Source organism: Impatiens glandulifera, chromosome 9 (genome assembly GCF_907164915.1).
Source record: "Impatiens glandulifera chromosome 9, dImpGla2.1, whole genome shotgun sequence".
Taxonomy (NCBI): domain Eukaryota; kingdom Viridiplantae; phylum Streptophyta; class Magnoliopsida; order Ericales; family Balsaminaceae; genus Impatiens; species Impatiens glandulifera.
In genome coordinates, this window is record NC_061870.1 from 31,298,428 (window position 1) to 31,323,041 (window position 24,614).

The 24,614-nt window shown below is 31.7% G+C and overlaps 6 protein-coding genes across 8 annotated transcripts; all 6 read left to right on the top strand.

Annotated features, from left to right (window-relative positions):
- Positions 1–403: 403 nt before the first annotated feature.
- On the top strand, positions 404–2,081 carry LOC124914669. 2 transcript variants are annotated; one of them, XM_047455259.1, is made up of 2 exons: positions 404–861; positions 1,801–2,081. In XM_047455259.1, exon 1 carries the CDS (start codon positions 480–482, stop codon positions 858–860), a length of 381 nt encoding a protein of 126 aa, XP_047311215.1. In that variant the 5' UTR covers positions 404–479; the 3' UTR covers position 861; positions 1,801–2,081. The 2 variants fall into 2 exon arrangements, with proteins under 2 accessions (XP_047311215.1, XP_047311214.1); XM_047455258.1 differs by having other exon boundaries at positions 405–861; positions 1,827–2,081.
- An 832-nt stretch (positions 2,082–2,913) lies between these two features.
- Positions 2,914–4,931, top strand: LOC124916616 (transcription initiation factor TFIID subunit 8). Of its 2 annotated transcripts, none has more exons than XM_047457355.1 (2): positions 2,914–4,427; positions 4,657–4,931. In XM_047457355.1, the coding sequence occupies exon 1, from the start codon at positions 3,305–3,307 to the stop codon at positions 4,379–4,381; it is 1,077 nt and encodes a 358-aa protein (XP_047313311.1). In that variant the 5' UTR covers positions 2,914–3,304; the 3' UTR covers positions 4,382–4,427; positions 4,657–4,931. The 2 variants fall into 2 exon arrangements, with proteins under 2 accessions (XP_047313311.1, XP_047313310.1); XM_047457354.1 differs by lacking the exon at positions 4,657–4,931 and having other exon boundaries at positions 2,914–3,119; positions 3,200–4,628.
- Positions 4,932–6,283: 1,352 nt separating this feature from the next.
- On the top strand, positions 6,284–9,105 carry LOC124915593 (eukaryotic translation initiation factor 3 subunit M-like). Its single transcript, XM_047456349.1, has 10 exons — positions 6,284–6,483; positions 6,602–6,731; positions 6,852–6,990; positions 7,073–7,285; positions 7,458–7,602; positions 7,986–8,136; positions 8,217–8,326; positions 8,408–8,505; positions 8,592–8,661; positions 8,754–9,105. Exons 1-10 carry the CDS (start codon positions 6,391–6,393, stop codon positions 8,847–8,849), a joined length of 1,245 nt encoding a protein of 414 aa, XP_047312305.1. The 5' UTR covers positions 6,284–6,390; the 3' UTR covers positions 8,850–9,105.
- Positions 9,106–10,332: 1,227 nt separating this feature from the next.
- LOC124915240 (zeatin O-xylosyltransferase-like) lies at positions 10,333–12,003 on the top strand. The gene has a single exon (XM_047455921.1). The coding sequence runs from the start codon at positions 10,429–10,431 to the stop codon at positions 11,860–11,862; it is 1,434 nt and encodes a 477-aa protein (XP_047311877.1). The 5' UTR covers positions 10,333–10,428; the 3' UTR covers positions 11,863–12,003.
- A 7,132-nt stretch (positions 12,004–19,135) lies between these two features.
- Positions 19,136–20,660, top strand: LOC124914931 (zeatin O-xylosyltransferase-like). The gene has a single exon (XM_047455565.1). The coding sequence runs from the start codon at positions 19,173–19,175 to the stop codon at positions 20,598–20,600; it is 1,428 nt and encodes a 475-aa protein (XP_047311521.1). The 5' UTR covers positions 19,136–19,172; the 3' UTR covers positions 20,601–20,660.
- A 2,098-nt stretch (positions 20,661–22,758) lies between these two features.
- LOC124915456 (zeatin O-glucosyltransferase-like) lies at positions 22,759–24,314 on the top strand. Its single transcript, XM_047456170.1, has one exon. The coding sequence runs from the start codon at positions 22,761–22,763 to the stop codon at positions 24,204–24,206; it is 1,446 nt and encodes a 481-aa protein (XP_047312126.1). The 5' UTR covers positions 22,759–22,760; the 3' UTR covers positions 24,207–24,314.
- The last annotated feature ends 300 nt before the right edge of the window (positions 24,315–24,614 follow it).

A 24,614-nucleotide genomic window follows, 5' to 3' on the forward strand; every position in this document is an offset into this window, starting at 1 on the left:
CGATTTTGACCTTATTATTAATCAGGTTAAACAGGTCAAACTAATTTTGGCGAATAAAAAAATATGTGACCCTAACTTGATTTTTTTCGTGTTCAATTAGGCTCGTATTTTTGTGTCGGCTCCAAAATTGTCCGCCCTACTTCAATTATACTTCAATTATTGTGGGATGATATGAAATGAGTTAATAAATAAATGATAATCTTGTTATTGCACTCTTATAAAAGTTGATTATAGATATTCTTATGCTCTTTTTAATATACATAAATCATGAGTTTTATTCATTATAATTGTTTTATGTTATCATAGATGTGATTCAATAATAAGATTAATTAATTGATACATTAAAAACTAAAAATATTTAAATTTAATGGTAAAAAAAAAACATAACATAAACATCTGAAATCTTCTTCTCTAATAAGTCCGTCTTCTCACCGGTCGAAAACCTAGCGTGGATCCATATCGCCTTCCCAATTACCGCCATGGCTTCAGCAGCAAAATCTGTCCTTCAGACACTCAGGCGTTACATCAAAAAGCCATGGGAAATCACTGGTCCTTGCGCCTCTCCCGAGTACAAATTGGCTGTTCCCAAGGCTACGGAATACCGTTTGTTCTGTCCCGCCACCATTCCTGAGAAGGCCATTATCCCATCTTCCGACCCCGAGACCGTCTACGACATCAAGTACTTCTCCCGCGACCAGCGTCGCAACCGACCGCCGATTCGCCGTACTATTCTCAAGAAGGCCGATGTCGAAAAAATGATGAAGGAGACTACTTTCGATGTCAGCGATTTTCCCATCCCTTACCTCACCGCTAAAGTCGTCGAGGACATGGATGCCATTGGCGGAGGTTATCAGAAATGAGGTCAGTTATAGCTCAATTTCTAATGATTATTCTCGATTTCGCTTGATCTAGGGTTTCCTTTATGCGTGTTAGGCGTTTTGTTTCTTCTCGGGCTCATCGTTCATTGGGATCTGTATTTGATCATGGTTAGGGTTCCATGTGTTTCTCTTTATTGGACACCTGAAAGGGTTAAAACAATTCAGGCTGAGAGGGAATTTTACTCTGCAGCATTAGTGAATGACCATATAAGCCATATCATTTAGGTTGCATTTCTAGTGTTTCTATATTGTTCCTTTTTCTATGAAATATCATCCATAGAGTATTACACCTGAGAGATCATTGGAACTCCATCAAGTAATCAATCTATTTCAAATGGTGGAGTTATTTGGTGCTTAAATGGAACTTGTATTGTTTGCTGATAAAAAAACAGCAAGTTTGAAAGTCTGGCTTGCAATTACAGGGAATAACAATCACGACAATGATCTGTACTTACTATTTGATCATGCTAATCATAGATCTATTCATTTAGTTGTTTTCCATTGTGCATAAAGGAAACCATATGCCATTTTAATACTCTTGGGGAGGTTGGTGGACATCATCAAGAACAATATTCATATGAAAACTTGATGTACTTGTGTGAAAATTGGTAATAATGAATTGATTAAATCATTTTCTACTCTAGAATCTAGTTCCTAATGAATTGGTAAGTAGCTTATGTAAGTTAAGAATTCAGAAACTCAACCCTATATGTAAAAACAAAATATGTTTTTCCAACAAATATAATCTGTATGTAGATAATTGTTGAAAGTTGTCTCTATTGAAGTCGGAATTCACATGAAGTTACTTGTCTCGTGGACTTGTAACATCAAAATGGACATTTGAACATTATTTGGAACTATTATATTATTTTGGTGTCTTATAACATTGTCATAACTGCGTTTTTTTATCATGCTCTTACAGGTTTCTTTCTATTCTATATTCTGTAGGTCAAGGTTCAAATGGACAACAACTGGAGGCCTGAAATGCTGTAAAGGCAATTATCAAAACATTTTTATTTTTATTTTTATTTTCCATATCTCCTATTGAAATACACAGAAAACTGTGGTTATGAATAGACTCCCCCAATAAAATTTATTTGAATCTCTAACCTCAATTATGGTTTGTTTGTGTTACACTGTTGTGGAATGACAATTGTTTGTTTTTTCTCTGAATTTTATTAGAAGAGATGTGAATTATGCCCATATAGTATACATACAGATTTAGCAGCAGACACACACACAATGAAATGTTGTTGAATCTCATGACAGACAGAACAATCTATGAGGCTTGTTCTTTGTGAGATTGGAGAAAATATGAATAGGGTGAAAGGTCATTCACCAAATTGCACTTTAGAAAAACAACATGATGTTCATGTTTGTTTTTGTATTTTAATTTGAGTGTTTGTTTGTTTTTGCGAAAGATAATGCAACAAACTTAACCCCTTAAAAATATAAAAATAATGATAAAAAAACGGAAATTTGGTGTTATGAATGCTGTCGGGAATAATGATGTGACAACACGTGATTAGATTTAAATCTAATAAAAGAGAAAAAATCAATTTTTCAAATTCAAGTATTGTCACAGTATTTATGACACTAAATTACCGATTTATATATTTTTTTCTACTTCAATTTTAAGTCTGATTCATTTGAGTGAAAAAATTAAAAAACAGTGTTTATGTTTGTTTTTGTATTTGAGTTTTTGTTTGTTATTGCCTAACATAATGCAATAAACTTAACTCCATGATGATATAATGTACCTGTTTAGAAACACCTAAAAGTGAGTCGAAGAACATTATTTTATCTAAATTAATATGGTAAACTCAAAACTTAGATGACTTCGATCAAGTTCGTTTCCAAATAAGCTGAATATTTGTTTCGCAAATATATATATTTTTTTATTTTACTTGAATTTGAAGTTTTGTTTTTTTAGTGAAAAAATTAGAAACCGTTGAGTTAATGATAAGAATAGATTAATAATAATAATATTAACAAAAGTTTGGGTCTTTGATTTCTTTAAATTTGGCCTGCACCCTCGGCCCCGCCGTTCGCGACCGCTCCCCTCTCTCTCTTTCTCGCCCGCACACTCTTCACTCTCAGTCAGCTTTCCCTCTTTACTACTGATCCAGGGTTTACAAGCCCTTAAACCCATTTCAGCAGTCAATCGGTTCCTATTTCGTTCAATCGCATTCATATTTGGCATCCAACATCCTTTAAACCCTAGAAACTTTACACAATCTGGTAAGCTTCGATTACTCCTAATTCACTATTCCAATTTTGCGCTATATTTATTCTCTGCCGGTCCCAATGCACCGGTCTAGGGTTTTTTGTGGATAGTACTACTTCTTCTTCTTCACGAACTAGGAGTTAGTTGTAAGGAAACGGAACTCGGGAGCATTTTTCTACGTGATGAGAAAGCTTTGAATATGAGCGATGGAGCTGCGGAGGGTGGAAGAGACAATTCACGTAATCCTACCAACAAGAGATCAGGAGCTGACGACTTTGTTCAAGCATTAGCGAAGATAGCTGTTGCGCAGGTATTCGATTCTATAGGATTTCAGGGTTTCCAACAATCAGCCCTCAATGTAATGTCTGATGTAGCTGTTAGGTATACTCGTGAGATTGGGAAAATCTCTAATCAGTATGCAAATTTAGCCGATCGGAATTACTGTGAAGTGTTGGATGTAATTCAAGCATTGAAAGAGTTAGGATCAGCAGAAGGGTTTTCAGGTGCTTCAGATGTTAATCATTGTCTTGCTAATTCTGGTATAATTAGGGAACTGATTCAATATGTTGAGGATGCTGGAGAGATTCCATTTGCATATTCAATCCCTCCTTTTCCTGTTTCAAGGGACCAAAAAGTTGAACCGAGTTTTATCCAACTAGGACAAACTCCACCTGACCAACACATACCCGCTTGGCTGCCAGCATTTCCCGATACTCAAGCTTGTATCGCACATGAATCGCCATTGGTTAATGAGAGATCGGTAACTGACCCAAAGGTGGAAGTTGTGAGAAAGCAGAAGAATCCAGAGTCATCTTTCTTAAGTCTTCAACAAATGTTGGCCAACAATGGGTCTGAATTTCCTAAAGCTGTTGATGGCGCTAAAGAAAAAAGAGTTGCCCAGGGAAATCCTTTCATTGCTGCTCCTCTTCCATTTGGAGAGAAGGAAGAAGTATGTCCAGTTGTTCCTCAACCTAGAATGATGGAAGAAAATACCGGTAATAATCATTATTCTGTATTCGACGACACATTCCTTCAAGTTACTGGAGCAGAGAAGAAGACCGAAACACATGAATCTGAAGAGCAGGAAACCGGGAAAGAAGTTGTTCCTGAGAGCCCGAAAAGACCTCTTATAAGATTTAAGCTTGGGGTAAACAAGAAGAAGCCCATCGTTGCATTAAAGAATGTATACTGTGAGAGTAATGGCAATATGAGTTCCTGTTCTGAGAACGATGAAAAGAAAAAGAAGAGCCGAATAGATACACATGAGAGTGGATAGAAAAGAAGAAGAAAATCTTCCGGAATTGCCACAATTGTAAAACTAGGTCAGTTTGATTAGAGATTGTAGTTGTATAATTTTCATTTGAAACCAACCAGATACTGATTGATTCTAGATTAGTTTGACCTTGGGACAGATTAGCCCAGTTAAACTAGATCCCAAATATGACATTTCTTTTCCAGTGGCTGGCTACAAAAAAAACATTGTTATTCTTTCTGATTGAAATTCTTGTGTATTTTTAATCTGATGAACTAGTCTCTAGCTGCATTTGACAGTTGGGAGTAGTTTATGCGAGAACTCGTTATAAGGATCCCTCCTTTTGGGGAGATTCATTTGTTTACAAACACCAATCCTTCAAAGCAAAAGCTACTGCCCACCAGTAACAGGTAACCCCAATTGCTCTGTCTTGGAAGAACTCTGCATTTTTCAGTTGCTATGGTTGTTCAGATAGTTTATTTGAAAGTTTAGTTGTTTTTAATATAACTATTTCCTTCCATTATTATTGTGAATTGCAGTTTCTTTTTGCTTTCAGTAAATGGAGATATATTTATGAATTGTTGTTATCTGGTGGTGTTGTTCTTAAGGTTTTATATATATAGTTAATGTAGGAGTTATAGCAGTAAAAGAGGCAAGCTGAATATACTTACTATTACTGATTCTCATAATCAATTTGATTTTTTCTTTTAAATGTTTCCTATAATGATATTATGAAATGTTTAGTAGTTTAATCTTTACTACAAAAATATGAAGAAAAAAAATATTAAACCTGAAAAGAAGGCTTGTCTAATTTGTCAGTTTCTTAGATGGAACTCTAAGAACCTTAGATTATGTGTCATGATGATTTATTGTGCCAAAGAGACTCCAATTGTCTGGCTTCAATATACATTTACCTCCCAATGGATTCCGCTCCAATTGTATAGCCTCAATCTACGTTTACCTCCCATTCGATTCCACTTCAATTCTATCGCCTCAATTTACGTTTACCTTCCACTTTCGATTCCACTCTAATCCAATTCTATAGCCTCAATCTACGTTTACCTTCCATTTCCGATTCCGCTCCAACATGATGATATTGTTCCAAAGGGACTTGTCTGGCCTCAATCTACGTTTGCCTGCCATTCTATTCCGCCTCAATCAAGTTTATCTTCCACTCGATTCCGCTCCAATAGTATCGCCTCAACCTAGGTTTACCTCCCATTCAATTCCGTTCCAATTGTATCGCCTCAGTCTACGTTTACCTCTCGATTCCACTCCAATTGTATCGCCTCAACTTAGGTTTACCTCCCATGCGATTCCGCTCCAATTATATCGCCTCAATCTACGTTTACCCCCTCAATCTACGTTTACCCCGATTTCGCTCCAATTGTATTGCCTCAATCTACTATTATCTCCCATCATCAATATAAGTCATATTTGATAAATATTATTTTCCTGTTTTGATGGCAAGTCTCAAATTATTGGATCTATTGAGTTCTTAGACCTAAGGTTTTGACCCAACAAGTTATATTTGTTTTTTAAACACATTTTAAATATATAATATAATTTAAATAAAGGTTAAGCTAATAAAGTTTTAAAATATATTAAAGGTTAAGATATAATTGATCTAATTGTTACACACATTTTATTCTATCAAATTTGATTTGAATATTTAAAACTAGCAATAATCTCTCCACCCACATAAATAACAAATTTTCTTAATTAAGACATTACAAATTACATATATAAGATTTTAAGGTAAGCTATTTTGCAATTAGAGATAATAAATTGATAAATAAATAAATAAATATATACTTAATTCCCGTTTGTAAATATCGGGTAAGGCCCGTTTAGTTATTTTTAAATAACCCGGGTTATAAAAATAATCCATTTTCAACAAGGCCGCGACTAGGGTTTATAACATTATCTCTCTCACAGTTTCTTTCCCTTTGCCGTCTCGCTCTTCTTCTTCTCCCAACTGCGACTTATCATCAGCGATTAGGTTAGGTTTCTTCACAGATTCAAAACCAGCGATGATGACAGTTGTGCCCACATCGGAGGATGACCCTGTTCTCACCGCCGTCCGATTCACATCGGAACTTTCCTGGTCCGACGCCGGTCCCGAGGTTTCTCTTCCCTCTTTACTTTGAACAAACGTTGCGAACAATTTACCAATTTCATGTTTTGTTTTTCTAAATTTGTGAATCTCCCTATTTATTACAATTGCCCATGTACTTGTACTAGATGGTTGAGTCGCAAGTGCAGAGGCTATGTCTAGAGGCTCAAGAATGCATTGTGATGGGTAGATGGTTGGATTTAGCTTCTCTCATGCTTACTTCCGCCGACTTGATATTTTCCAAAGTTTCTGATAAAGGTATATGTGCTTACCAATACAATCTCTGGTTGCTGGCTTCTGGACTTGATAATGTAATTTTATAACCATATGTTTATACTTTCATTGACTGTCTGGTGTGTTTTTTGCTTTTCATTCCAGATGTGGAATGCATTTACACTGTTATTTGCTCTCTTGTCACGAAGCCTGAGAGCCCTGACGAGTCATTGGAGATGGCCAAACTTATCGCCAATAAAGTAACTCAACAAGCAAATGACAAGCCAGCGTTGCGTTTGAAGATGTAAGTTCTTATCTGTACCTAGATTACTGATTCAACTTTAATTGTGTTAAGTGATCATTTGATTTGTTTTTATCTTGATCAGATTGTTCAATTTGTACAATTTGCTGGAGAACCCATATAGTCGGTTCTATGTATTCATGAAGGCCCTTGATCTGGCTATCAATGGGAAGACGACTGAACTCATTATTCCCACCTTTAAAAAGATGGATACCTTCTTGCGAGAGTGGAACATTGGGCTGGAGGATCAAAGGAAACTTTTTCTTACCATTGCTAACATTCTGAAAGAGAGCAAAAGGTTCTAACAAATTATGCTTTATTAGGCTGTACCTTTTCTTTGTTTTTATCTTTATGAGGAAACCCTAGGGTACTGTTGCATAAGTGTAACTGATTATCCTTTTTTCCTGGTGTTTAGTTGTTATATTTGTCTACCTATAAACAATTCTGATGCTTAGCATATTCCATTTCAGTCGCAGCTCAGGAAAGGATTCCTTCAAGTTCCTTACAAGGTATCTTGCTACTCTTTCAAATGAAGATGCACATGCTATTAGTGAAGCCAAGGGGGAAGCTGTCAATGCTGTGATTGAATTTGTTAAGGCACCTGACATGTTCCAGGTATTGTAATAGTAAATGTTGATTGTAGGTATCACTGAAAAGAATTAATGTTTTACGTCAACAATTGAAGCTGGAAATCTTTACAATGCTGTATTTTTTTTTTCATTCTAATCCTTGTTTACCCGGTTCTTTTTTCACTGCTTTCTCTGTAATCTTTTCAGTTTCTTACCTCTCAATGTATTTTTGTTGATATATGCTTTTTTGCTGTTGATTTGAGTTACTTTCTTAATGCTGCTACTCAATTTTGTGTACTATCAATTTTGTTACCTAATTGGTCTTTATGAGTCATAGATCAGATGATCAAAACCCATCAAATTTGTTGTCGTTTCTTGAATTTTATTATGTACTGTCTTTAGCAGCGCTGAATGGTTCTTATTTTGCAGTGTGATCTGTTGGATATGCCTGCTGTTGCACAGTTGGAGAAAGATGGAAACCTTGCTTTGGTATATGAGCTTTTGAAGATATTCCTTACTCAGAAGTTGGATGCTTATTTGGAATTTCATGCAGCAAATTCAACTTTCTTGGAAGGCCATGGTAACTATTGCCTACCTCCACAATAATTTATTTTCTGAATTTGTAGTTTTTAATGAAATATTATTGTTGGATTGGTATAGGTCTTGTACATGAAGACTGTATTACAAAGATGAGGTTGATATCATTGATAGATCTGGCCGCTGTCGAATCTGGTCAAATTCCCTTCACATTAATCAAGGACACACTCAAGGTAAATATCGTTGTTACCGTGGTGCATTTTCCTTTGTTTTATCCTGTTCCATAATCGTATTGAGGAATGATGTGTTGGCAGATAAATGAAGACGAGGTGGAAATGTGGGTTGTCAAGGCCATCACAGCCAAGTTAATTGACTGTAGAATGGATCAGATGAATCAGACTGTCATTGTTAGGTGTGTTCTATATTCCTTCACCATCCACTAGAAAAACCACTAATATCACGAGTAATTATTTGATAAACTATGCCACTTTTATGTAGCCGATCTGTTGAGCGAATGTTTGGACAGCAGCAATGGCTAGCTCTTAGAACAAAGCTGGGAACATGGAGGGTTAGGAATCTCTTTCCTTTTTTTCTTATTTTTTGAAGGAATGTGTTTGATTTGTTAGATGTTTTGCTTACTTCTGGATATTTTGCTTGCAGGGTAATATAGCTAATGTCATTAACACAATTCAAGCGAACAAGGTCACTGAAGAAGGTAATACACAAGCGATGCAAGGATTGGCGATACGTTCATGAGAGATTGAGTCAAGTTGTTGGTACTGATCAGAATTTTTTTTAAAAAGAAAAGATTTGAATGGAAAGAGAGCTTAAACTGATTTTTGTAGCTGCTGCATTCTTCTTCTGTTTAAGTTGGACCAATAATCTTGGGAAATTTTGTCCGAGGTTAACGTTAGAGCTGTTTTTATTTATTTCAAGATTGGTGTTTTTGTTTGATTGTTATATACTACTTGAACTCAAATCTTTATGGTCTAAACTTTTATTTTCTTTATTCTCTATTAGGTTTATGAGGTTTGAACATCTTTCTTTGCTTATGTATACATAATTTTTTTTTATCTTTTAACTTAGTTTAAGTTTAACTTGTAAATGATCGAAATCTTACAAAGCTCTGGTTAGTTGAACATTGTGATCAATTCTCTGGTTATATAGATTTTTATAAATATTTTATTATTACTTAATCCTCTCTAAACTTAATTTTTTAATATTTATTCAATCCTATATAACTGTGCTTTATATATAATCTAATTAATTTTAATTTTTTATAGTTATTGAATTGTTTTATTAATCTTAATAATAATAATAAAAGAAATATTTAAAAAATAAGATATATAATATTTTTGTATTTTTGTTAGAAAGATTGAGTAAGGTAACAGATAAGAAGGGAAAAAAAATATTGAATTATGTTATAATTATTTATGGAATTACAATCAAACAAGTCTGACTTTACAAAAAGACATTTTTCCTAAGAAACAAAAAAAAGAAAGAAAAAAAGAAAAAGACTGATGAGGATTCAGATCATTAAATGAATCATTGCATTAACAGTTTTCAGTATTTTGAGCATTTAATATTTTAAATTCAAACGCTGCCCATCCAGTACTCATTGGTCCATAGCTATTTTTTTATTTGAATAAATCTATATTTATTTAATAAATTTTGATTGGGGTTAGATTTTGAATTATTTTCTTTTTATAAATTATCTTTAAATTTATATTATGATTATTTTAAATAATCAATATTTTAGTATTTTAATAAATTAAATAGGATCAAATTATGTAAAAACATAGTTTAAAAAGTTATATCTAGCCCGATCTAATTCTTCCAACTGAAATAGCAAAAGAGTAATGATTGAGAGCTGTAATTTTGTGTCTATGAAGTCGAGATAATATGATAGCACATAATTGACTTGAAAAATTGAAATTTTCTCTCTTATTAGATTTAAGTTTCATTACGGTTATCACATCACTTCTGACAACATTTATAACAACAAATTTCATTCTCTATCATTATTTTTCTTAATTTTTAAGGTTTACAAAATGAAGAACAATGGTATTATAATGTGATAATTTTTAAATGAGTATTGTATAAGTTATTATTTAGTTAAATTTATAATTAATTAATTGTAAGAATGCATTTTCATTTTTTTACTTATTTTGATAATTTTATTTTGTAAGATATATATATAATTACCTAACCAAATATTTAATATATAGAATAACTTAAGTTTTGAAGTGAGGGTGATGAATCACAACCACCAATAATAAGCTCCAAACTGATTGACTAGAGAGCTAGAACTCCATCTCCATCTCCATCATCATCAATGGCTACTCCCATGGAATCCCTTGCTCTTGCTACAGATTCTGATGATGTAGTGTTCTTAATGGTGCCATTTCCAGCCCAAAGCCACCTCAACCAGCTCCTCCGTCTTTCTCACCTCATCCGCTCCCGTGGCTTCCCCGTTCACTACGCCGCCACCGCCGTCCACTGCCGCCAGGCCAAACTCCGGCACGAGAACGACACTCTCCTCCTGAATACTTCCGGAATCACATTCCACGAATTACCCACACCCCCTTTTAACTCTCCTCCTCCTTCCGAACCATACTCCTTTGTCAAATTCCCTCAACATCTCTGGCCCTCTTTCGAAGCCTCCTTGAATCTGCGCCAACCTGTCGCTGCATTGCTACGGGAACTTTCCTCCTCCTCCTCGGTGGATACAACTACAACTAGAACTAGAAGACTCGTGGTCATCCACGACTACATGATGAGTTACGTCGTCCAGGATGTTGCCTCTGTTCCGAATGCAGAGTCCTATTCTTTCGATTGTGGCTCCACATTCTGCAACTTCTCTTTAACCTGCCAGTTCTCCGGGAAACCTTTCCCGGTGGCCCAGCTGGAGCCCGAGGCCATCCCGACTCTAGACAATTGCACCATCCCAGAGTTCACAAAGCTTTTTGTTATTCAGACTCAATTTAATCATCTAAGTCATGGCAAACTATTCAACACATGTCGACCAATCGAGGTCCCTTACCTCGACCTTCTAGCCGACGCAGCCGTTGACAACAACAACAACAACAAGCAATGGGCGATTGCGCCGACACCATTGCTCCCAGCAGTTACAGCAAACCATCACCCAACCTTGGAATGGCTAGATAAACAACCACCAAGATCTGTGATATACGTATCATTTGGATCATTAACAACCATGAGCCAACAACAGGTCAATGAGCTGGCTCTAGGGTTGGAAGAAAGTAAACAGAGGTTCCTATGGGTGTTGAGAGATGCCGACAGAGTAGACATATTCAACGCTGAATCCACAATCCTTCAGCTGCCGGAAGGGTTCGAGGAGCGGGTGAAAGGGTTGGGAAAGGTGACCAGAGATTGGGCTCCTCAGCTAGGGATTCTCCGGCACCCGTCGGTTGGGGGATTTATGAGCCACTGCGGCTGGAACTCATGCCTAGAGAGCCTTACCATGGGCGTGCCATTGGCTACATGGCCAATGCACTCCGACCAGCCGTATAACGCCTTACTCATCACCCACATACTCAAAGTTGGAGTTCCGGTCATAGGCTGGGGAGAACGCGATGAACTAGTGACCTCATCCGCCATTAAGAAAAGCATTGAAAGTTTGATGGCATCTAGTGATGAAGGACATGCGGTTAGAACAAGAGCTGAAGAACTGAGCAAAGTTATCAAGCAATCCGCAGAGGACAACGACAATGAGTTGGATTCTTTCCTAGCTTACGCGGCCAGATGATGGATAATAATAATTAATAATCTTGGAAGTTTCTCCCCAAAACTTGATTAGATGTACCTTAACATGTCATTTATGATTATGTGAAGTTCATTGCAACAAATCTAAATTATTTTTAGATTGAACTTAAAAGACCTTTTTACACGCGTTCTTACCTCACCAAAATAGTTCAGGGGTAAGAGTCGATTTAAGAGATAAAAAATTACGAGTTCGATTCAATCTAGAAACATTTTAAATTTAAGCAGGGGTTATGACTGTTGGTGTGACAGTTGGTAATACTAGTTCTCCTTTAATTTAAAATATAAACTTTAGTTTTACAAAAATGAGAAATCATTGATATCATTATACATTCTTCTAGTATCATATAGATATTATTCACAATCTTAAATCAGGAGCAGAAGGAAACAAGTTTACTCAAAACAATTAACATGTTTGAGATATTGTATTCAATTTGATTTTAGAATAAGGTTTATTTTGTGTTTATAAATGTTTTTTTTTAGTGATTAGACATTATTTAAATCACAAGTTTGTGGCTGTCTTTCAATAAATGAAAATTTTTGTATTGTTTCCTATTGATAGATTAATTTTAGTACACAAATTAAATTTAAAAATTGATCTTATGCAACTCAAAGCTTTTCACATTGTAGAGTTTCCTTTGTGCACATAACTATGTAAGTTTTATGAGTAATGATAGGGGAAGCTTAAAATTTGTAACGAATGTGCAGCGAATTGACGTAGAAAGCTGACTAGACATGATAACTCAACATTTCAAATTTTATTTATTTCTACATTAATAATTTCTCTCTCTTCTCTTTATTAATAATTTTTTTTTAATCTTTTCTTCAATCTTTATTAATAATTTATTTTTATAGTTAATTTATAAATATATATTTATATATTTTATTATTTAACTTATTTATTTATAAGAAATTTAGAATAATAATAATAGGGACAATAACAAATTAAATAAAAAAATATATATTATATTTGATAAATTAAGATAATAAAAAATTAAATATAAAAATTCTTAATTTTTTAAAATTAATTATTTCTCCTCCCTCGCTGTATATAATTTATATATTTATTTGATTTTAAAATGAGTTATAATAAGGAAAATAAATAAATTAAATATATAAATATATAATTTTTAAAATTATATATATTCTTTTACTCAAACTCTTTAGTAATTGTTTTTCCTTTTTTTCTCTCCTTAATATTTTTAAATTTCATTTTCATGTGAATTATATTATAAATTAATTAATTAACTCAAAATGTTATATATTCTCTCTCCTTATATTGTCATATTTAGTTAACTCTTATAAAAAAAATTATTTACAATTGAATATTAATATATCATAATTTGAGTTATATTTATTTTGAATATTAGTATGATTTGATTTAGTTTATCTTGACAAATTTTTATTTTCTATTATAACTTATTTTAAAAACTAATAAATTAATTATTGATATATATATATAGAGAGGAGAGAAATAATTAATTAAAAAATTAAGAATTTTTATATTTAATTTTTTATTCTCTTAAATATATATTTATCAAATATAATATATATTTGAAAATATATATTTTATTATTTTTTTATTTAATTTATTATTGTATCTATTATTATTTTAAATTTTATAAATAAGTTAAATAATAAAATATATAAATATATATTTACAAATTTACTATAAAATTAAATGATTAATAAAGAGAAAGAGAGAAATTATTAATAAACAAATAAATAAAATTTGAAATGTTGAGTCAAAATGTCTAGTCAGCCTTCCACATCAGTTCCCTGCCCACTGCAAATTTTTCGTTTTCCCTATATTAAAAGTTTTATTTTGTGTTCTCATAATATTATCTTTCAGAATTTTAGACAAGGTTTTAATTAAGCTATATTAAAGTTGTTTGTTCCATTTTTTTATATATATATATATATATATATATTTTCTAGCATATAACTTTTAAAAAAAAAATAGTATATACAACAAAATCTATATATAGGTGTCCACTATACGAAATAAAACTTGGTATAGGGAGGTAGATGAAAAGAGTTTCACTAGCTATTTGAATCTCAATTTAGTAATAAGCTTGTTCAAACTAGTTCATCAGTCTTCAAATCTCGACTCATTAAAAATTTCTTTCGAGTTAGTTCGTTAGTCTTCGAATCTCAGCTTAGTAAAAAGCTCATTCGAGCTAATTTTTTAGTATTAACAAGCCGATATCGTTTCAAAGTTTGGAATTTAAACGAGTCAAGTTAGAGCTTTTAGATATTATTGTGAACATGTTCGTTTAGGGTCTCGTTTGTGGTTCGCGAACATGTTGGTTTAAATGTTCATTTATGGGCTCGTGAACATGTTTGTTCAAATATTGATTTAAAACATCGTTTAATATTTATTAATATATTGTTGGGTAAACTTGAATATTAGAACTTTTTTGTAATAAGCAAACTTAATTTTATATCTATTAAAATTTTATATTTATTAGCATTCGATATATGTTGGGCTTATTAAAAAGTGTAACTATTCACTTTAGAAAGTTTAAATATTTGCAATGAGAGTATCCTTTCAGTCCAATTCTATATTTATTAGAGTTTCGGAAAACCGAGTATTATATAAATTTCTATTATAATTTTAGACTATGATGCAATCTCTATTATAATCTCATAATTGGTTTAAAATAAAATAGAATATTCTTTGGTTGAATTAGCTAAAAAAAAATTAAGGGAAAGACATTAGCTAATAGTAAAATATTATTATTTTTAAAATATTGGTATATGTTTTTTAAGGGGATATACATGATGTTAATTATTTTTTTTAAATTAGTTATTTATTATAAATATTATTTAAATATAAAACAAATAAATACAGTTTGAGAGATAAAAATCTATTTAAAAAATACTATCATCTAAATAACTATAATAAAAAAAACTTTAATATATATATACTAATAATAATAAAAACATATCAAAGTTTATTTTTTATTTAAATTTTATCCAAAATTTAATATTTTTCACATTTCACTTTATTTATCTCATTATTTCTTTTATCCATAAAAGAGTAAGATACTATTTATTTAATATCTTTTAATTTATCTTTATATTTCATATATTTAAAAAATAATTTTGATCTTTTTATCTTATGCATTTAAAAATTAAAATAATTAATAATTTTTTAAAAACAATTAAAATTAAATAATATTTTTATACAAAACTCAACTAAAACAAAAATTAAACAAACTTTCCCTCAAATAATTATACATACAGATTCAACTAATAGTATGTTATTATATTTGATGCTTTATATATGAGAAATGATTAGGTGAGGGAATTTGGTGAGGGAATTTGGTGAGGGAATGATGTGGCATAATCTTATTCGCTGAAAAAATCAAATAATTTCTCTCTTTTCTTTCTTTCCTCCTACTTTTACATTTTCCAACCAATGAAGGTAATGCCACGTCATTCCCTCACCAAATTCCCTCACTAAATTCCCTCACTCTATCACTCCTCTTTATATATATATATAAAATATATGTGGGTGGGTTAGGCCCATCTAAGCCCAAGTATTCGTCGGTCCCTGTCTCTTGGTGACATCATAACCAAGTTTTATCCCGTGAAACACGTTAAATTGATGTTATTTTTTTTGTTTTCGTCGTCTTGTTTCTAACCTAAATTAATATTTAATAATTCAAAAAAATGTGAAACTCTTCATAAAAGAAGGGTTCTTTTAGGATGTAAACAATTTCTAAACGAGTCGTGAGTCCAATTAAATACATATGAGCCAAGTTTGAACTATAATATATATTAAATGAGCCGAATTCAAGCCCGAATATATGTTAAACAAGTCGAACTCGAGCCAATAATTGTTTGGCGATCACGAATGACCCTATCCCGGTCACACCAAAAATCTAGAAGTTATAAAAGGAATTATTTTTAGATGTGTCTAAATAATCTTACTATGAATTTGTTTATTCCTTAAGGTATGTGAGATGGTCCATATATCCTACAATATTGGCCCAGGGAGATGTGATGAGATTTTAGAAAGAAAATATATATATATATATATATATATATATATATATATATATATATATATATATATATATATATAATTTACATTAATGTTCGTTAACAACAATTTGCTTTGAATTTTTGTAGAGTTTATTTTTGCATTTTTAAATGTTTGAATATTCATGGTTAATTTGTTTGCCTCAATAGTCTTTTTTTCCTAGCTAAGTAACATTGAAAATATATATATTGGTAGTTTTGTTTTAGAGCATGTAATAAAAATGAGAATGTTTGAATATTGTTACAATAATTGAAGTTATACCTACTAGCTTATTTGAAAAAAAAAAAAAAGGTTATTTTAGTTTTTATTTGATTGAATTATTATAATATTTTTTATATTTAAATTTATAATAATAAATAAATAATATTTTAGTATTTTTAATAAATTAAATAAATAATTAAAAAAACTAAGATATAGCATAACTTTTAGTAATAAAAATCCAAAACATCTCACATGTGAGAGAGACTCCACCCAAGATGGGTTTTGTCTACATCATTGTGGCTCATATTGTTATTGAGACTGAACAATTATAATTATAATGTATAAGAATTTAATAAATAAATAAAATTACTCATAAAAATTAATGGAGAAGAATAAAACTCATATATATTCGAGTGTAAGTCTTTCCAATAAGCCATCAACAAAAGCTAGGGTCAAGGTAGAAGAGGAACAACTTTTGCTTATGCCACTTGTTTTGTTGTTCATGCATATGATGTTTAGGCATCTTACTTTATTATCAAATGCTATGTGAATAATATTTATTCTGAGCTAACACTAAAAATGTCCAGTCAAAAATCGACCATCAACCTTTACCTTTACGACTAAGATAGTAAAAAATTTACAAAAATTATCACCAACACAATTTAGAAATAACAATCTATACACCTGGACGAATCAGGAGGGTGTGCTTAAATAAATAACGAGAAATTTTTGAACAAAATGAGTAAACAAATGTAAATTTTAATTTTTTTTAATAATTAAATAAACAAAATAGTGAATTCTATTGATTTTTTTTAAAAAAAAATTAAGGATTAATGTAATATGTTAATCGTAAAAAAAAAAAAAATCGAGTAGGCCTACATAATTCTGTCCTTGCCTATACATAATGATAATGATGATGGTAAGTATTATTCAAATTAAAAGTTTTATTGTGTCAAATTTGATCCGATTAAAAATTGTGCTTAAGAAGAAGACGCAAAATTAATTTATTAAATCTAAGGAATAAATAGAGAAACGATAATTTAAAACACCAAGAAAAAAGAATATTTTTTTTAATAAAAAAAGAGAAGTTTTTATGAAAGAATAATTGGTACTCTATACGCAACAAATAAGTATTTTAAATCTAACTAAAAATTATTTTAGCTTCAATTATTTCCAGACAGTGGTGGGTTGGATTTTGAATGATTTTACCATGGTGGGGATAAATGATGTGGGATTTTCATTCTTTTGATTGTTTTGTTTTTTTACTTTCTGAAATATTATTATTTTTAAATGGAAATAACTTACTGTTATTATTATTATTATTATTATAAATACCAATATTTATTATCAATTTATTAATATAATTTTTAATAGATATTTTATTACTTTCTCTCTTAAGATCTTGTTTGATTTTAAGTTATTAGATTTATTTTTAAATAATTCTTTATTATATAACATTAAATATTCAAATCACACTATTTACTAATTAAAATATTAAAATAATATATTTGTTTATTTATAAAAATTAAATTAAAATATTAAATAAAATATTAATAATTTAACCCCAATTTATATAATTCATATTTTAATCAAATAAAAATTTTAAATTCATTATTCAAATTTCCTACAAATAACCCAATATAAGATTCAAGCTCTAAACTTGTCTTATTTTATAAGAATTATTTTAAAAAATTTAATCATTCCTTTTGAGTTATCTCTCATTCAATCAAATAAATTAATTTATTAATAAAAATACACTCTATTTCTTATATATATATATTTTAAAATATTAATACTTTAAACTTTTATTATTTTATAAGAATTATTTTAAATAATTTTTAAATTTTAATCATTCTTTTTTAATTATCAAATTAATTAATTTATTAATAAAAACACACTCTATTTCTTTTATTTATATATATATATATATTAAATATTAATACTTTTTCACTTAATAAGTCAACTTTTTATAACTCAAGTCAAATAAAATCTATATATATATATAATGATGCTTAATTTTAATTTGGATATATATGTGAGAGTAAATTGATACTTGGGTTTGATTCTAGGTTGACCCGTCCATAAATTTAAAACGGTTAAAAATAAAATTAAAAATACTATAGATATGTTTCGAACTCGCAACCTAACAAAACAAGTACAACTCTTTAACCAACTAGGCTAATAACACATTCTATTTTAAATTCAACACCAAATTTGATGAACGCGGTACATTTTTAACTAACTAATCTGTCTATATGTAGTGATGCTTAATTTTGAAAGTGTCCGGATTATCGGGTCAAGAGCTGTGGTTAATTTGGATATATATATATGTGAGAATAAATTGATACTTGGTTGAATTCTGGGTTGATCCGCCCATAAACCTAAAATGGTTAAAAAAAAATTAAAAATGTTACAGGTATGTTGCGAACTCGCAACCTAACAAAACAAATATAACTTTTTAACCAACTAAGCTAATAACACTTTATATTTTAAATTCAATACAAAATTTGATAAACAAGAGACGTTGTAAGAATATACTTTTATGTATGCATCGCACGAAAATCTTCTTAGTTATATATTATACTTTGGTAAGTTTTATTTGAATTAAATTTGTTATTCGACCTCCTCACTAAATAAAACTATTTACCTTCTAATAAATAAATAAATATAGTCCCACATCACATTGTACACATTAATTATTTATATTATTATATATATATATTTTTTTTTTGATAAAGATAGCCGATTTGAAAAGCAATAATATGTGGTGAAAGGCAAAACACGTTTTTGTGCAGTTAAAAAGCTTGTTTGATTTTGTTTTTATAATTATTTTAAAATATTCGATTTTTTAATCTATAAAAATATATTGATTTTACTATTTTATAAAATTTAAACGAAATAATATATATTTTTTTCTTTTTACTGTGTAAATAACCCTAGCTCAATCAATTATATATATACACATGAAAGCATACATTCATTTATATAACTTACTTAGGCAGATTGAGGAGATAAAAGAAGTCGAATTCATCATCTATCCATCAATGGATAGTAGCTTCCCAAATATTAATGTAGTGTTCTTAATAGTGCCATTTCCATTGCAAAGCCACCTAAACCAGCTCCTTCGTCTCTCAAACCTCATAAGCTCCCGTGGCTTCCCCGTTCACTATGCTGCCTCAGTTGTCCACTGTCGTCAGGCCAAGCTCCGGCATGAGTACACCCAGGTGAATACTTCCAAAATCATATTTCACGAATTGGTGATACCCCCTTTTCTATCCCCTGACCCCTCTTCCACGGCCAAGTTCCCCCAACATCTTTGGCCGGCGACTCAAGCCTCCATGAACTTGCGCGAACCTGTGGCTGCGTTGCTAAGTCAACTTACTAAGGAGTTGGCAGTAGTTGATACAACTAGAACTAGAAGTAGAAGACTGGTCATCATCCACGACCCCCTATTGGCTTACGTGGTCCAGGATGCTGCTTCTCTTCCAAATGTCGAGTCTTATTCTTTCAATTGTGGCTCCGCCTTCTGCAGCTTCTGTTTTACCTGCCAATTCTCTGGAAAACCTTTCCCACTTGAACTGAAACCGGATGCCATCCCAACTATGGACAATTGTATCTCCCCAGAGATCGTCAAGTTTTTTGGCCTTCAGAGTCAATTTGATCATCTGGGACATGGCAAATTATTCAACACCTGTCGAGAAATTGAGGGTCCTTACCTCGACCTTCTAGCCCAAACAACAACACATGCCGAAGAAGAAGAAGACGTTCACAAGAAGAAGAAGAAGAAGCAATGGGCCATTTCGCCGTTGTTTCCAATTATAGCTAACGACGACGAAGACAAAGCTCACCCAACCTTGGAATGGCTGGATAAACAACCACCAAAATCTGTTATATACGTATCATTTGGATCAATAACAACCATGAGCCATGAACAGATCAATGAGCTGGCTCTAGGATTGGAAGAAAGTAAACAGAGGTTCCTATGGGTGTTGAGAGATGCAGACAGAGGAGACATATTCAACGGTGAAACCAGAATCCTTCCGCTCCCGATAGGGTTCGAGGAGCGGGTGAAAGGGGTGGGGAAAGTGACGAGAGATTGGGTTCCTCAGCTCGGGATTCTCCGGCACCCATCGGTTGGCGGGTTTTTGTGCCACTGCGGCTGGAATTCATGCCTAGAGAGCCTTACCATGGGCGTGCCCTTGGCTACATGGCCAATGCACTCTGACCAGCCGCATAACGCGTTACTCATTACCCATATACTCAAAGTCGGAATTCCGGTCATAGGTTGGGGAGAACGCGATCAACTAGTGACCTCGTCCGTCATTAAGAAAAGCGTGGAAGGTTTGATGGCATCGAGTGAAGGACATGAGGTTAGAACAAGAGCGGAAGAATTGGGGAAAGTTATCAGGCAGCAGTCAGTCCAAGGCGATTTTCCGGAATTGAATTCTTTCTTAGCTTACGCTGCTAGATGAATGGACCGTCACCTTTTCTCTTTTTTACTAGGGAATAAAATCCTTCACTTGTTTATTGGTTTTGTAATATAAATAGTTTTTAATTGCTTATTTCAAATGCTTGTTTCTTGATTTTGTAAAATAAAAATAATTATATTATTTGAGTTTTTAATTAATTTAATTATTAAAATGTCACCTTATATAGTAAAAGTGTTTTAAGAATTAAATAAATAATTTAATAACTAAAATGATAGGATTATAATTAAAGTGACAATTTAATAATAACCATTAGATTCCTTTTCGACCCTAAATCATAAGGTGGAACTATGTTAACCTTAACATATAAGGTATCGTCAAAAATTCTAACTTTAACTTGATTTATTTATTTATAATTGATTATACTTAATAATTAAATTATATTGACCTGAAAGTAACTTGATTTATTAGAGTGATATCAACACAAAAGAATTATAAAACAAAATCACATCTATTTTATTTTAAATTAGTAGGAAAGGATAATAAACACAAAATTCTATAAAAAAAAAATTATAAACCAGTTGACTAGTCTAATTTGAATTATTTAAGGTAAACCCAATTTTGATCCTATTTATTAAATAGGTCAACCTAATTTTTTTTTTGTTCGTGTCATATTTCTTATGTCGGATTAGAAATTGTTAGCTATAGATGCGCAAACCCAAAAATACATGCGCAAATTCTTTATTTTAAATTATTATTATTATATATATATATATATATCTTTTAAATCTTTTTTTTATAAAAATTAATCGGGACTTTTTCAAAATCATTAACCATCCTTTTTTTTCCTCGTTCTAGGTATTTAAAATAAAAACTCCAATCCTAACTAGGCTTAAGACTGATAATCGATAATCAAAGACCAGCTGATCCAATAGTTTTGAGTAATTATTAATTTTAGTATATTTAATGCATCTAATAAATATTTTAATAATATAATAAATTGATAAAATAATTAGAGACAAGATCAGATCTATAAAAAAAACTTATAAACTAGTTTGTTAGTCTACTTTGAATTATTTGACATAAGATGCAATTTTGAACATATTTATTAATTAAGTTAAACAGATTATTCTCATTTCGATCCAAACCAAAAAATACAAGCTCAAACCTGATTTTATTCATATTCGTGTCATATTTTTTTGTCGGGTAAGAAATTGTGGGCTATAAATGTAATAGAAATAAATTTATATAACCTATTAAAAATAAAATAAAAATTCAAAATAAACCTAAATCAAACAAGACCCAAGTGCGTCTAAACAAGAAACCAATTAACCTTAAATTTAAGCATATATTTAACATTAAATTTAATTATTTTGTTTTAAAATAATAAATAATTAAAATATTTTAAAATCATAATGTCATTTTAATTATTAATTAAAACATTTTTATTTTATTTTACTAAATTTAAATTTTAAACATAAAAAAATATTTTAATAATTTATCTTAAACAAATCTTAAATAAATCATTTTTTTTTAATACAACAAAATATTTTTTTTTTACAAAATTCATACAAATTCTTAAAAAACAAGATCAAATCTCTAATAATTATCTCTAACATATATTAATGTCTCATGTTCATCGGGACAATACACTTTTAAAGACATTTAAATTTATAATTAAGTAATAATTTATTATGTATAAATTTGTATTCCTATTAAAAAATTAAAGATTGTTTTTAAATGTATTAAATCTGTATCTCAATATTAAAATTATGTTTCAATTAAAGTATATTTTTTTGTATGAAATTTAATAAAATTTTAATTCATTAATTAATTGTTTGTTTGCTATCATTCTTTGTATTTTAAATTTAGCATCAAAATTCTTGTGATCCAAAAATAATTTTTTGAAATTTAATTGAATGACATTTTTTTATACAAAATGTAAATAATATGATTTTACTTTTTACTTCATTTTCACATTTTAGTTTATATGATAAAATAATTGTTTCCAAAAAATGTAAAAAAAAAAATGATTTAATATAATTCAAATAAGTGAAGAGAGAAGGTCCAAGACCTCCCTCTTACTTTTGAGTATATTGTAGTTTATATACTGACATTTTCTTTTTCTGCAATAAAACTCGATCAACCAGATCATAGATTGAGGAGATAGAGAATTCCAACTTCTCCATCCATTATAATTCATCAATGGCCAATAATATTACTAGCAAGATTGCTGCAGATTCTGATGATGTAGTGTTCTTAATGGTGCCATTTCCAGCCCAAAGCCACCTCAACCAGCTCCTCCGTCTTTCTCGCCTCATCCGCTCCCGTGGCTTCCCCGTCCACTACGCCGCCTCCGCCGTCCACTGCCGCCAGGCCAAACTCCGGCACGAGCACGACACTCTCCTCCTGAATACTTCCGGAATCACATTCCACGAATTGCCCACACCCCCTTTTAACTCTCCCCCTCCTGAACCATACTCCTCGGTCAAATTCCTCCAGCATCTTTGGCCCTCCTTTGAAGCCTCTTTGAAGTTGCGAGAACCTGTAGCCGCCTTGCTACGGGAACTTTCCTCCTCCCCGGTGGATACAGCTACAACTAGAACTAGAACTAGAAGACTCGTGGTTATCCACGACAACCTAATGAATTACGTGGTCCAGGATGCTGCCTCTGTTCCGAATGCAGAGTCTTATTCTTTCAATTGTAGCTCCACCTTTTGCACCTTCTGTATAACGTGCCAGTTCACCGGGAAACCTTTCCCGGTGGTCGAGCTGGAGCCCCAGGCGATCCCGACTCTAGACAATTGCTTCATCCCAGAAGTTGCCAACTTTTTTTTTATGCAGAGTCAATTTGATCATCTCAAACACGGCACTCTATTCAGCACATGTCGAGCAGTCGAGGGCCCTTACCTCGACCTTCTCGCCCAAACAACACATGCCGACGCATCCGTTGACAAGAAGACCAAGCAATGGGCGATTGCCCCGTTGTTCCCAGTTACAGCAAACGACGAGGAAGACAAAGCTCACCCAACCTTGGAATGGCTCGACAAACAACCACCAAATTCGGTGATATACGTGTCCTTTGGATCCACAACAACCATGAGCCATGAACAGATCCATGAGCTGGCTCTAGGATTGGAAGAAAGTAAACAGAGGTTCCTATGGGGGTTGAGAGATGCAGACAGAGCAGACATATTCAACGCTGAATCCACAATCCTTCAGCTGCCGGAAGGGTTTGAGGAGAGGATGAAAGGGGTGGGAAAGGTGACGAGAGATTGGGCTCCTCAGCTTGGGATACTCCGGCACCCATCGGTCGGCGGATTTATGAGCCACTGCGGATGGAACTCATGCCTAGAGAGCCTAACCATGGGCGTGCCATTGGCTACATGGCCAATGCACTCCGACCAGCCGCATAACGCTTTACTCATGACCCATATACTCAAAGTGGGAGTTCAGGTCATAGGCTGGGGAGAACGCGATGAACTAGTGACCTCACACGCCATTAAGAAAAGCATTGAAAGTTTGATGGCATCGAGTGAAGGACATGAGGTTAGAACAAGAGCGGAAGAACTGGGAAAAGCTATCAAGCAATCCGTAGAGGACGACCATACCTGGGAGTTGAATTCTTTCATAGCTTATGCTGCTAGATAGATAGATAGATAACAAATTAATTATTAATGTTTCTTTTTAATTTAAGTCGATTCCATAATAAGGCCATTGTTCATGTTTGATTGTATTTGATCAGTTTTATTTTATTAATTGGTTATTTCTGTCTTTAATTATTTAGTTTTCTATGTGACATTATGCAGATTAATGTTATTATTTGTTAGATCAATACTCTCCATCTCTTTCCATGTTTGGACTAATTTATTTTTATATATAATCATTTCAAGAGTTAAAATTATTGATAATTTTTAATAATATATATATAGAGAGAATATTAGAATCTACCATAACTCACACTTTTAACATTGGACATATTTGAGTAATTACTTTGCTGAGTTTCTCAATAAAAATTTATAAACAATAATTTTATTTAAATCTTTTAATAAGATTAAA

Excerpts from the sequence above, each read along its gene's own strand:
- LOC124915593 (XM_047456349.1), top strand. The coding sequence starts at position 6,391 with ATGATGACAGTTGTGCCCACATCGGAGGATGACCCTGTTCTCACCGCC. Across the intron at positions 7,286-7,457 it reads ATTCTGAAAGAGAGCAAAAG|TCGCAGCTCAGGAAAGGATT; the intron begins GTTCTAACAAAT and ends ATTCCATTTCAG. Across the intron at positions 8,662-8,753 it reads CAAAGCTGGGAACATGGAGG|GGTAATATAGCTAATGTCAT; the intron begins GTTAGGAATCTC and ends TTTTGCTTGCAG.
- LOC124916616 (XM_047457355.1), top strand. The coding sequence starts at position 3,305 with ATGAGCGATGGAGCTGCGGAGGGTGGAAGAGACAATTCACGTAATCCT.
- LOC124914669 (XM_047455259.1), top strand. The coding sequence starts at position 480 with ATGGCTTCAGCAGCAAAATCTGTCCTTCAGACACTCAGGCGTTACATC.
- LOC124914931 (XM_047455565.1), top strand. The coding sequence starts at position 19,173 with ATGGATAGTAGCTTCCCAAATATTAATGTAGTGTTCTTAATAGTGCCA.
- LOC124915240 (XM_047455921.1), top strand. The coding sequence starts at position 10,429 with ATGGCTACTCCCATGGAATCCCTTGCTCTTGCTACAGATTCTGATGAT.
- LOC124915456 (XM_047456170.1), top strand. The coding sequence starts at position 22,761 with ATGGCCAATAATATTACTAGCAAGATTGCTGCAGATTCTGATGATGTA.